Raw genomic sequence first — 13,096 nt, 5'->3', positions numbered from 1 at the left:
GTCTTATGAGTATATATCCAAAGGAAATGAAATCAGTACCTCAAAGAGAAATGAACTCTCATGTTATTCATAGAAACCAAGATATGGAAACAAACTAAGTGTCCATTGATGGATGAATGGATAAAGAAATTGTGGCAGATATATACAATGAGATATTATTAAGTCTTAAAAATTAAGGTTACCCCACTTTTGCAACAATATGGATGACCCTAGAGGACATTATACTAAGTGAAAAATTCAGACACAGAAAGAAAAACAAAACTGCATGGTATTGCATATATGTGGAATCTAATAGAAGTCAAATATATAGAGCAAAGAGTAGAACAGAAATTATTAGAAGCTGGGGAGAGAGGGAAATGGGAAGATGTTCCTCAAAAGGTATAAATTTCCCTTTGTGTAGATCTGCTGTAAAACATCATCCCTGTGGTTAAAAGTACTGTATTATACACTTAAAAATGCATTAAGAAGGTAGATCTCATGTTAATTGTTTTCATCACAATAAAAAGAGAGAGAGAGAGAGAGAAAGAAATGGAGGAGAAGGAAGAAAGGAAAGAAGGAAAGATGGATGGAAAGAAGGAAGGAAGGAAGGAAGGAAGGAAGGAAGGAAGGAAGGAAGGAAGGAAGGAAGGAAGGAAGGAAGGAAGGAAGGAAGGGACGGAGGGAGGGAGGGAAGGAGGAAGAAAGGAAAAAAGAAAAAGGAATAAAAATTAAACAGACACCTTTCCCTTGGTTTTAAGAAATAATTTTTGTTTTGCTTTATTTTTGTTTTCAGATTAAAGAAATGCTGCATCTCTTTGTGTTTATTTATATTGTATATTTTTAGTAAGATGGTTTACGGAGTATATATATGCATTTAAGGGGTTTCTAAATCAGTAAATTTATGGGATAAACAATATTCCACATAAAATATTTATGCTTAAAATCTGGTACTAAACAAGACATGACCTCTTGATGCTATCAGTTGAAGACCTAATGTTGGTGACAGAAATGTAGTTATATGCATGAATAGATGACTTTTAGGCACAATATGAGATTCCTTTAGGAGCTACTTAGGAGTTGTGATAAGGCAAATGTTTGATTTCAAATGCTTTCATTTGCTTAATTATATATATACATAAACAAAATATTTAAAAAAAAAGATTGAGAATTTCAGCTCATGTCTATAGATCTGCCAAACCTTACTTTTCAGATGTTATTCTAAATTATGTATAATAAATTTTATGATACCATTTAAACATTTTTTTTGTAATTTTATTTAGCCTTGTTTAAAAAGAGAAAAAAGCTTGCCTTCAAAAAAAGAACAAATTTTTGGAGTATTTAAGTCTCTCATAGTAAAATTAAGCTACAATACAGTTTATGAAAACATAAGATATGCCTAACTCTAGATATCATTAAAATTTTTTATAATTTGGGTTATTTTATATGTAACAGTTGTTAACAATAAATTTGAAGGAGATATAGGACCATCATAATTCACATTAAACAAAAAAATATAAGTAATCTCAATAGTTCATTGCTTCAGCGGACATATATCTTTACAGTGAAAAATCTATTACTAGAGAGATTTTATAAAAAGTTGGCAGGTAAAATGTAAAAAAAAAAAACCCACTATTTAGGACCATCATAATTTTATGATTATCATGTCACTTTATATGAGATAATTATAGATTTATGCAAAAAAAACTATTCATAAAAATGTTTATTGGAATAAGAACTATCTTAACAGGTAATGAAAACATATTCACCTCTAAAAACTTATTGAAATAAATATAATATTAAATATTAAAAGCTATTATAAAATAAAAAAGTAATAAAGTCTAGGATTTTCACAGAGATATGGAACTGAAGGCTGACTTGTTTTTGAATTATTCACTAGATTTCTAATTACAACATGATTTTGGCAGAGTTTCAGGGACTACATGGAAATAAAATATATATATTTGAAATATTCTGCTAAAATGGTCTCTAAAATTGTATTTTATTTCTCTGAATCTTTTCCGATAAGGTGAAGGAAGAATCAAAACTCAGAGATAAGTAGCCTGATGATTAATAGTCGTCTAGTCCTATGGTCCTCTTACCCCACCTGCCCTATCCATTTATTTTTTTTCAGCTTTACTGAGGTATAATTGACAAAAAATTGTATATATTTAAAGTGAATGACTTGATGTTTTGATATACATGTACATTTTGAAATGATAACCACAATCAAGTGAATCAATATATCTATGACTCCACATATCACAGTATCATAGTTAACATTATCTCTTTTTTTTTCTTTTCTTTTTGTGGTGAGAATTCTTAAGATCTACCCTATTGACCAATTTCAATTATACAATACAGTATTGTTAAATATAGTCACCATGCTGTACGTTAGATCTCTAGAGCTGACTCATCTTACAAAACTGAAAGTCTATAGCCTTTTATCAACACCTTCCTATTTCCAATTCCTTATTCCTGGCAATAACCATTCTACTCTTGGCTTATGAGTTTGACTGTTTTATTTTATTTTTTTATTTAGTACATTTTTTTCAATTACAATTGACATTCAATATTATTTTATATTAGTTTCAGGTGCACAGCATAGTGGTTAGACATTTATATAATTTATGAAGTCATCTACTTGATAAAAAATAAACAAATGGGATTACATCAAACTAAAAAGTTTTTTTGCACAGTAAAGGAAACCATCCTCAAAGAAAAAATACAACTTACTGATGGGGAGAAGATATATGCCAAAGATAAATCTGAAAAAAAGGGTTAATATTCAGTATTTATAAAGAACTCACATGTGTATACTAGATTTATTGTAGTGATCTCTTTGTAAGTTATATAAATGTCTAATTACTATTTTGTACATCTGAATTTAATATAATATTGAATGCCAACTATAATTAGAAAATAAAAAAATATTAAAATATTAAAATAAAACCACTTAACACCAAAACCCCCCCCCAAAAAAAAAATCCAATTAAAAAATGAGCAGAGGGCTTGAATAGACATTTCTTCAAAGATGACAATACAGATAGCCAGTAGACTTATGAAAAGTTTGTCAAGGTCACTACCATCAGAAAAATGCAAATTAAAAGATATCACCTCACACCTGTCAGAATGGCTTTCATCAATAAGTCAAAAAACAAGTGTTGGTGAGGATGTGAAGAAAAGGGGACCCTTGTACACTGTCAGTGAGATTGCAAATTGGTGCAGCCATTATGGAAAAAAGTTTCCCCCCCAAAAAAGTACCTTATGCCCTAGCAATACCACTTCTAGGTATTTATTTGAAGAAATCCAAAATGATAATTCAAAAACATATATTTGTTCATATATCATTGCAGCATTATTTACAATAACTGAGATATGGAACCAATCAAAGTGTCCATTAATTGACATTTGGATAAATAATAAGTGGTACACACGAGTTCTGGTCAAGATGGTAGAGTAATAAACACTGCTTGCATCCTCCCATGACCATATAAAGTTACAACTAAATTGTAGAACAATCAATGTGGAGAAACATCTGAAGACTAGCTGAACAGAATTCCTGTAACTGAGAATATAAAGAAGAGGTCACACCAAGTCTGGAAGGAGGGGTAGAGAGGCAAAATGGTCTGGCCCCACACTCATGTGTGGATGTTGAGCACTGGGAGGGATATCTCAGCTGTGGAGAGGAGTGAGGGGCCCCAGCCCCACACCAGGGCTCTCCAGTCTTCCATTGCTGGGAAGAGGAGTCTCTACAAAATCTGGCTGTAAAATCACTTTGGATTCCACTGCCCTTGTGAGATGGAAGGCCGCTGGAAACCAGATGTCCTCTTAAAGGGCTCATGCACAAGACTCACTCACTCGCAGGCACTCACCCTGGGCTCCAGTAAAGGAATAGCAGCTTGGGAGGTACAAGAGACATACAGAGAAAGACTGAGTTGTATGGCTTCAAGGTGAGAGCAGGAGGGAAAGCCACCATTATCTCTGTGTTGAATCCGCCTCCTCTGCAGCTCATGAGCAGGCTCCCTGAGACCTTACCCCACCCAACTACCACTTTGGAGGCACTTTTCTGGCTTGGCAACCAGCCCCACCCTGCACACAGCAAGATGCTCCTTTAGCAGTAATCAACAGGACTCAAATTCTTACACCTCCAAAAAGACACTTTGAGTCATGGGCAACTAGCCCTGCCCGAGCTGCAGTATTTCTTGAACAAATCTCAGAGATATATGGGCCTAAGGCAGATGGTGGCTGGCCTGGGTATGATTTGAGACTTATGTGAATGGCCACAAGCTCCAAATCTGGTGCCAAATCTGAATCTGCACTAATCTTGTGAATACCATCACCCCATCCTGGCAACTCCCTGGGACCATGCCTAACCCAACTCACCGACTGTCTGAAGCTCTTTCAGTTGCTGAGCCTTCTGTCAGCCAGCAGGCAACCTCAGGCCTTAGGATGCCCTGTGCCTTTGCTAACCTTCTCCAGGCCCAGTAATGATGGCAGCCAGCCTTGGTTCACTGCTTGGTCTCTCCCACATACTTCCAGATTCAGCAGATAGCTTTGCAGGTCCTACCAGGTAAGCCCACACTGTTCATAGGCAGGAGACGATCTTGGCCTCCACAGGTGCCCTTCCCAAGGGGTCCTAGCACCAATAAACTTGGCGACTGGCATCAGACCATAACCGAGTACCAGCTGATTAACTTTACAATGGCACACCCAGAGGGTGGTCTCAACAGGCACATGAGGCTTTTGAGGTGAATCCCACACTGTGGGATCAGCCACACACAACAGCTCATATACTGTGACTGAGGCCAGTCCTCATAGCCAGTCATCCTGAGAGTCATTCCCACCATTGAAGTGCCAACATAAATCAAGGCTCAACTACAACAGAAGGGCACACACAACCCACACAAAGGTCACTCCTGGAGCACACAGTGCAGGTGATCAGGTAGACTGCAGAACTGGGATATACAGAGTACCTACTATATAAGGTCACCATATACAATAATATACTCAAAAATTTTTCTGAATTGAAATATTTGTAAGTTTTTTTCTCTATCGTTTTAATCTTCCTATGATAACTCTTTTTAAACATTTCTACTGAATGTGCAGTTAGAGATCTTACCTTAAAAGGAATTATAATCAATATAGTAATTAACTAACAATAGTGCCCAGGGTAGAAGGCACAGAGAACCTGATTTATGTAATTAATTCATCCTAAAATAGTCATTTATTTGTTCTTTTAACAAATGATCATTGAATGCCTGCTAAATATGAAATGCTATGATAGACACAAAGATAGTGAAATATAGGGAGAAATTAGAAACAGATTTAGCTCTTATGTACTTTATAAATATACTGGAGGATATGAAAAAAATCAAAAATAGGGAATGTTTAGGAAGGAACACTTGTTTATACTAAACCTTATATGAAAAATGAACCTCAAAGGATTGATAATAATATCCACATTAAAGGGTCATTGTGACGACTAAATGAACTTTTATTCGTGAAAGCAATATGGAAACTATAATGACCTATAAAAATATTCAGTATTAATATTTGGATATACAGAAGTAAAGAGGATCTTTGGTAGAAAAGATCACAAGAAAAAAATTACATCTTTTTGTCTTTGTTACATAGTCAGTAAAAGGCCATTGCAGAAAAGGAAACAGTAAAATAAGAAATAAGATTTGAATGTTTATTCCCTAAGCATAGATAATTGAGAATATTAGATGGATGGGAGCAAGAGTGCAAAGAGGCTCTTTATTCTTTGATTAACCAAGAACAATATATTCCTAGACACAAAATAGGAGACAAAAATAAATCCTTAATTTTAACATGAAATATTACCAAGAGGATGGTGACCAGATTATCTTCTCTTTCATTAAAGATTGGACTATAGAATAGTGGTTTATGAAAAATTTTGATTAAATCATTCAAATACCAACTTTCTAAGTAACAATAGTCTTTTATGAGTGAAATATAGAAATAAAAAAATGAAAATTAAAGAAAAATAATTGCAACAAAAATGGTTTGTAATGCTACAAAAGAAAAATTAAACCCATAGTTATACAAATCACAAATGGTAAGCATGCTGTGGTAAATGGCTCCATATTTGGAAAAACTTATAAAAATCAATTCTCAATATTAAATAATTTGTCTTTATATTAATAATCTTTGAAATTTAAAATTCACATTTAATGCCAGTTTTACTGTTTCTAAGCCAGTTCATTTTAAACCAAATAAAAATAGTTGCTAAATAATATTTGTTTATGTATTTTCTATTTTAATTGTGAAATACAGTGCCATTCTGAAAGAAAAAATATACTTACTTAAATGAGGATTAACAGGAGCTATAAGAAAAAGCAAAAAATAATGTTAGCATAACTTAAATGTCTTCTATAAATAAAAGTCTAACCAGTGTCTCATAGTTCTTTAACAAAACTTAATGATCTTCCCCACTGTGGCCTCGGAATTTTATATCTGCAATCCATTTTGTTCTAGAGGATTGAATAGAATCTACTTTGGAGCTCAGCAATAACAGCCTCAAAGTATCCAAAAAATCAATACTAAATTGCACATGGGTTTGTCATTTTCCAAAGAATAGAGTTGCTGAACTTTTATATCTTAACCTAAACAAAACCCAGAAATCAAAACTGAAGCTGACAATAGGCCAATATATAATCTAGATCTTTTAACAATGAAAGAAATTACTCAATAGAGATTATACTTTAGTTTTTTGGCCGTTATCTACTTTTGGTGAAAATAACATGATATATATGAAAATAAAGCAATCTTTATATCATGTCATTATATGTGTCTTAAAACAAATAGCCAATTCAGTACTGCTGTTTAATTACATTAATACACACATATACTCAAACACACAGCATTTTAAAATGTTAAGCGACACATTTGTGGTTTTGTGCACCAGAAGAATATTTACCTTAAAAAACTAATCGTGTTTGTTATACAAGTGCCAATTGATTTCTACCTGCAGAGGAACGAATACTTTACATTTTACTGAAACAACAACAAAAATATATCTAACCTGAGACAAAACGATATCTGTATATTGATTAGGCATTTATCACTCTGAAAGAAAATTCCGTTATGAATGAAGGAAAGCATTGTTGTAGTCACCCAAGATTACAATGGGCAGTTATTCTAACCTGCAGAAGTTTGTCTACTCTGATGTTAATTCCTACTGTTTGCCATTAACCACTTGTCCAACTTGGACATTACTAGAAAAGTATAATAGTCAATAACACATACACATGCACGAAACATGTTCATATATGATTCTTATATTATTACATTGAGCTTAATTTTAACAAGTGAGTTAGTCTCAATTATTTTTGCTATTCCTACATACAGAGGACAAACTAATCCCATTACTTCAGTTACTTTTCTGATTCTGCATTTCCCATTGTAAATTATGAAATTAATAATATATAGAAGGGACTATACATTTACTAGTTCCATTAAAGTGGAGAAAAATAATTTTATTTTTTTGCAAAATATCAGCATATTTTAATTTAAACATTAATTAGTAAAAATTAAAATTATTTCATAATTAAAATAACATGAAATTATAAAATTATTTTTGTATTATCTTTCAAAGAAATAAGCATCTTGGAATTATAATTTAATTTTAGAAAATATGTCACAAATACAGGTAACTTCTAATCAGAATGAATTTTAAAGTCTTCTACAATATTTTTTCATCACCACATTCACTATGAATAGCACAATGATCCTTGTAAACATTGCCATTCTAAGTTCTAAATATTGCAGTGTTTATTTTTTTCTTTCAAATTTGCATGTATAATTTCTTATAAATGCCTATATACCACTAAAGTATACTTTACCTAAATCTATGTTATGTAAAATCAGTTTTTAATTGAAATGTTTATGATTTTAATAAGTATGCCTAAGAATGTAAAGATAATTAAAGAAAATTGAAACTAAACATAATATCTATTTTCTAGATTTATTTTTCATTTTAGTTTGTTGCTTCAGATTTTTCAATAAGAACTACTGAGTTCATGAAAATGTTTTTCTATATTTCTTTTTTAAAAAGTCACAATAATTTCTAAAGTTAGCAAAGAAGCATAGATACTCTGTAATGAATCTATCCAGCTCTACTAGGGTTTGTCATTTCATAGTTGTTTAACTCTACAGGACACTGAAATTTTCTAGATCTTAATTTATTCATCTTTTAAAGGAATGAATATCAATGCATAGTTTCTAATATCCCTCTATAATAAATAGTCCAGGGTTTATAACTTAGAGGCAGGGAGAATAAACATTAGATAAGAAGAGATAATTAATATTTTATAAAACATATAAAACTAAAACTTTAGAAAAATATAGTTGAATGTTTTCTAGTTGTCTCTCCAATGAAATCAGGGAAGTAATTAAAGAATAACGATTATTATTTTTCATAATTTTTACATCTCTAACATGAAAAAGATATTTTTAAAGAACCACATTTAAGAAATGATGTGCAGTGACTCTAATGCTTTTACAAACGTATATATTTAAAGGACCACGTTCAAGAAAAAAGATATATAGTTATTCTAATGCTTTTAAATTCCTTGATTATCTATGAATATTCTACTCTATGCTATAGATATTAATTTTTGGATGAAGATTGAATATATCATGCACAATACACTCTGACTGATGAGAATGAAAAAAGCAACTTTATATGAAAATACAACTTTGATAAATTTTTAATAATTTCACTTTATTTTCACTTTTGACAGTATTCACTGCTTCTTTCTGAAGTAGAAAAATATACTTAATGCCAAACAGAATGGAGACCCACAAATGAAAAATACCACATCATATTATCTTTTTAGGTCAAACTCTAATAATAATAATAAAAAAATATTTTACTGAATTAATGAAATAAATATGAAATAAATGGTACTGATTCATTCAAATCTGAAAAATACTTTGACAATTCTTGAGCTAGTCATTGACATAAATTTCTACTGAAAAATGAGCATAAATTTCAACTGATAAAATATTGATCTGTTTAGTATACGTTAAAACAATATATCAGGTGAAAGGGGGTAGGAGGAGATAGAAAAGGGTAAAGGGGGTCAAATATGTGGTGAAGGGAGATTTGACTTCGAGTAGTGAACATACAATACAATATATAGATGATGTATTATAGAATTGTACACTTGAAACCTATATAATTTTACTAACCAATGTCACCCCAAATAAAAATAAAATTAAAAAAATATATCTAATTTCTATTGTTTCTATTTTTAAAGTTTTGACCAACTTTTAATTTTTTTACGATTTTTTACTAGTTTCAATTTTTGCTCAATAGGACATTTAAATAGTGAAGATGTATTAAATGCATATAGTTTATAAAAGCAAACTACCACTAACATACTCAAAAGCACACATATTTAGTTATTTTTAAAAGTTAGCAATCTAAAAGAAAAAAAAAACAAAAAAAAATCAACTAAGAGGTTCTTCAATAGGTAAATTTATAAACAAACTGTGATATATTCTATCACGAGATATTATTCGACAGGAAAAAGAGGTAAGTTATTAAGCTACAAAAAGACACGGGAATACTTTAAGTGTGTACTGCTCAGTGAAATAAGACAGTTCGAAAAGGATACATGCTGTATGATTCTAACTATACAATATTCTGGTAAAGAAAAAACTGCAGACAGTAAAAAGATCAGTGTTTTTAAGGGCTGAAGGAGGGGGAAGGATAAATAGGTGGAGAACAGGAGATTTTTAGGGCAGTGAAACTATTCTATGTGCTTCTGTAATGGTGGATAACATTATACACTTGTTGAAGTTCATAAATAATAAATCTTAAGATAAACTATTTACTTTAATAATAAAATGTCAATATCTGTTAATCAATTGTAACAAATGTACCACGTTGATGTAAGATGTTAACAGTGGAGGAAAGTGCATTGGGGGAGAGGGCATGTGGAGAGTTCTCTATACTTTTTGCTCAGTTTTCTGTACATGTAAAACTATTCTAAAAAATAAAGTCCATTAGTTAAAAAAGAAATAAAAAAATATTTGATCACATTTGCTAACTTCTTAATGACATAAATTTTAAAGTCATCAAGAATTAAAAATATAAAATACAGAAATATTGCATCATAACATAAAATCAAAAATCAAAGGACATTGTTGATATTATCACATAGGTTTAATGTTAAGTAAAACATTATTCTATATCTCTACATTTATAATCAAATATTACAATTTATAATGATAAAGATTTTTGGGTTTGGAGTGTTTTGTTTGTTTTTTGATTTTTTGGTCAGTTGGCTGGTGACCCAGAAATCAATATGCTAAATTTTAGATTGTGTCTAAATTTGGTAGATAGTTGCAACCTACATATTCCAAATAGTTTAATATTCAAATAAATACTTTTAAATAAATGGCTACTTACCACTATATTTGATGACACGAATTGTTGAATCTCCTTCACCAAATTTGGTGAGAGGAGTTAGTCGCACTTCATAAGCCTCTGGTTTAATTAGCTCAGTCAAATTATATGTAATTAACTCTCCTTTTTGAATATTTCCATTTATTTTAATCTCTTGTTCCCACCAACGCTGCTGTCCAGCCTGAAATCAAAATAATTATGTAATAACGTTCCCAGTATTTTATTCATAGGTACTTATTAATTTCTAACAAAGTGGAAAAACAGCTTTCTGAAATTTGATTAAATAAGAAAGTACTTATATTATATGAACATATTTTATTAAAGTTCAAGTTTCTATAATAAGCAAGACATTTCTTGGATGTTTGTAGATAATCACAAAGTTATCACAGAATAGTTTGGCTAATTAAACAGATTTAATATCTCATCTAATATTAAGAGTCAATCTGAAGACTTAGAGAAATAAAAGTTTACTTCTTACTTAACATATTTATAGGCAACTAGTCTTTGGCAAAGATAATACAATAGAGCAGATAGTCTTTTCAGCAAATTGTGCTTAAACACTGGGCAGCCACATGCAAAATATTGAATCTACTCATGGACATTAAACCCTCACAACATTTAACTCAAAATGGATCACAGACCTAAATGGAAAACCTAAACTACAAAACTCCTTGAAGATAACAGGAAAAAATCTAGAAGTCCTTGGGTTTGGCAATGACTCTTTTGATACAACACCAAAAGCACAATCTATTAAAGAAACAATTGATGAGCTGGACTTTTTTAATTAAAAATTTACACTCTATCAAATTCATTATCAAGAGAATGAAAAGACAAGCACAGACTGAGAGAAAATATTTGCAAAAGACGCACTGATAAAGAACTGTTAGCCAAAATATATAAAGATCTTTTAAAATTTAACAATATGAAAACAACAATAACAAAAAACGATTAAACGATGGGCCTTATTTTTTAACAGAAAAGATGCTTCACATTATATGTCATCAAAGAACTACAAATTAAAGCAATATTAAGATACACTACACACCTATTAAAATGTTCAAAATCCAGAACACTGACAACAGCAAATGCTGGCAAGGAGGTGAAGAAACAAGAACTCTCATTCACTATTGGTGGGGATACAAAATGGCATGGACACTTTGGAGGACAATTTGGTGGCTTTTTACAAAACTAAATATACTTTTACTATAGAATTCAGCAATTGTGCTGCATGGCATTTACCCAAAGGAGCTGAAAATGTTTGTACACTCAAAAATCTGCACATGGATATTTATAGCAGTTTTATTCACAATTGCCAAAACTTAGAAGCAACCAAGATGTCCTTCAGTAAATGAATGAATAAATAAACTGCGCCCCAATCAGATATGGGATAGTATTTAGTGCTAAAAAAAAATGCACTACCAAGCCATGAAAGGACATCGAGGAAACTTAAATGCATATTGCTAAGTAAAATAAACCAATCTGAAAAGGCTACATACTGTATGATTCCAACTGTATGACATTCTGGAAAAGGCAAAACTATGGAGACAGTAAAAAATCAGTGGTTACCAGGGGTTAGCAGGGAGGAAAGGATGAATAAGCTGATCATAGAGGATTTTTAGGGCAATAAAAACCTGCATGGTGATATAATGGTGCATACATGTAATTATAAATTTGCCCAAACCCACAGAATGTAAAACACCAAGAGTGAACCTAATGTAAACTTGGTTGATAACAATGGGTCAATGTAGGTTCATCAATTGTTAACAAATGTACCACTTTGGTAGGGAATATTGATATTGGGAAGGCTATGCATTGTTGAGGTAGAGGGTATATAGGAAATCATTGTACCTTCTGCTCATTATAGCTATGAATCTAATAACTACCCTAAAAAAATAGTCTGTTTAAAAATCAGTCGTGTCACTTTTATAATTTTCTGTTATTTACATACATTTTCAGTTGTATTTATATATGTACAGTAAGTATAGTTGCCTTGTAATATATATCCAATACTTTGTATAACCGAAGTCTATAGCATCTTTGTCCCTGGAGTTTTTCTCCTTGTATTTACTTAGTTGTTTTTAACTGTACTGATGACGTGGCTAAAATACTATTACTGTGGTTTCTTTGGGGCCTAGGGCAAAGATATGTTCCCTTAGAGATAGACCTTCATTTCTGACATGCTACTAAGGGCATCAACAGTATGATTTACTTTTACTTCAATAATGAAACCCTTTGGTTTCACAGATTAAAGTGGAAATAATCCCTTGCTTTGAAAAGGACTTGCACTTTCATTTCTATTTGCCTCAAAACTGCCAAACTATAAGAATCAAAGTTCAAGTTTGTCTGGGTCGGTCAATAGATGAAGTCAAACAATTTGGGTGGGATATTCCATTTATTACTTTGAGTTTTTATTTTCCTTTACATTATGACCTAGTAATTTCATATATATACATATATATAAAATATATACACATATACATAAATATACACTATATACATTTATATATTTGCTTGTTTTCTAAAGGTTGATTAGTCCCAATTACATAGTCTAACCTGCTATATTTCTGGAAATGAAATTCTCATATATGTGCCATTAGCACAGGACCAGAAAAAATGACAAATAAAATAATGAAATGGAACAGAAAGTATATATATACAAAATAATGAAATGGAACAGAA

At 31.3% G+C, this 13,096-nt stretch overlaps 1 protein-coding gene across 3 annotated transcripts in view; it reads right to left on the bottom strand.

Moving 5' to 3' along the window:
• MDGA2 (MAM domain containing glycosylphosphatidylinositol anchor 2) overlaps positions 1–13,096 on the bottom strand; it is a 773,979-nt gene that overhangs the window by 67,640 nt on the left and 693,243 nt on the right. For all 3 annotated transcript variants that reach the window (XM_036239414.1, XM_016151454.2, XM_036239415.1), the window contains 2 exons: positions 10,421–10,598; positions 6,306–6,326 (listed from right to left, as the gene is read on the bottom strand). In XM_036239414.1, the coding sequence (XP_036095307.1) occupies positions 6,306–6,326; positions 10,421–10,598 (199 nt within the window). The remainder of the gene's footprint in view (positions 1–6,305; positions 6,327–10,420; positions 10,599–13,096) is intronic.

This window comes from Rousettus aegyptiacus, unplaced genomic scaffold, assembly GCF_014176215.1.
Source record: "Rousettus aegyptiacus isolate mRouAeg1 unplaced genomic scaffold, mRouAeg1.p scaffold_m13_p_3, whole genome shotgun sequence".
In the NCBI taxonomy this organism is placed as follows: Eukaryota; Metazoa; Chordata; class Mammalia; order Chiroptera; family Pteropodidae; genus Rousettus; species Rousettus aegyptiacus.
Note: the sequence above shows the minus strand (reverse complement) of the source record. Positions and strands in the feature narration are given on the sequence as shown.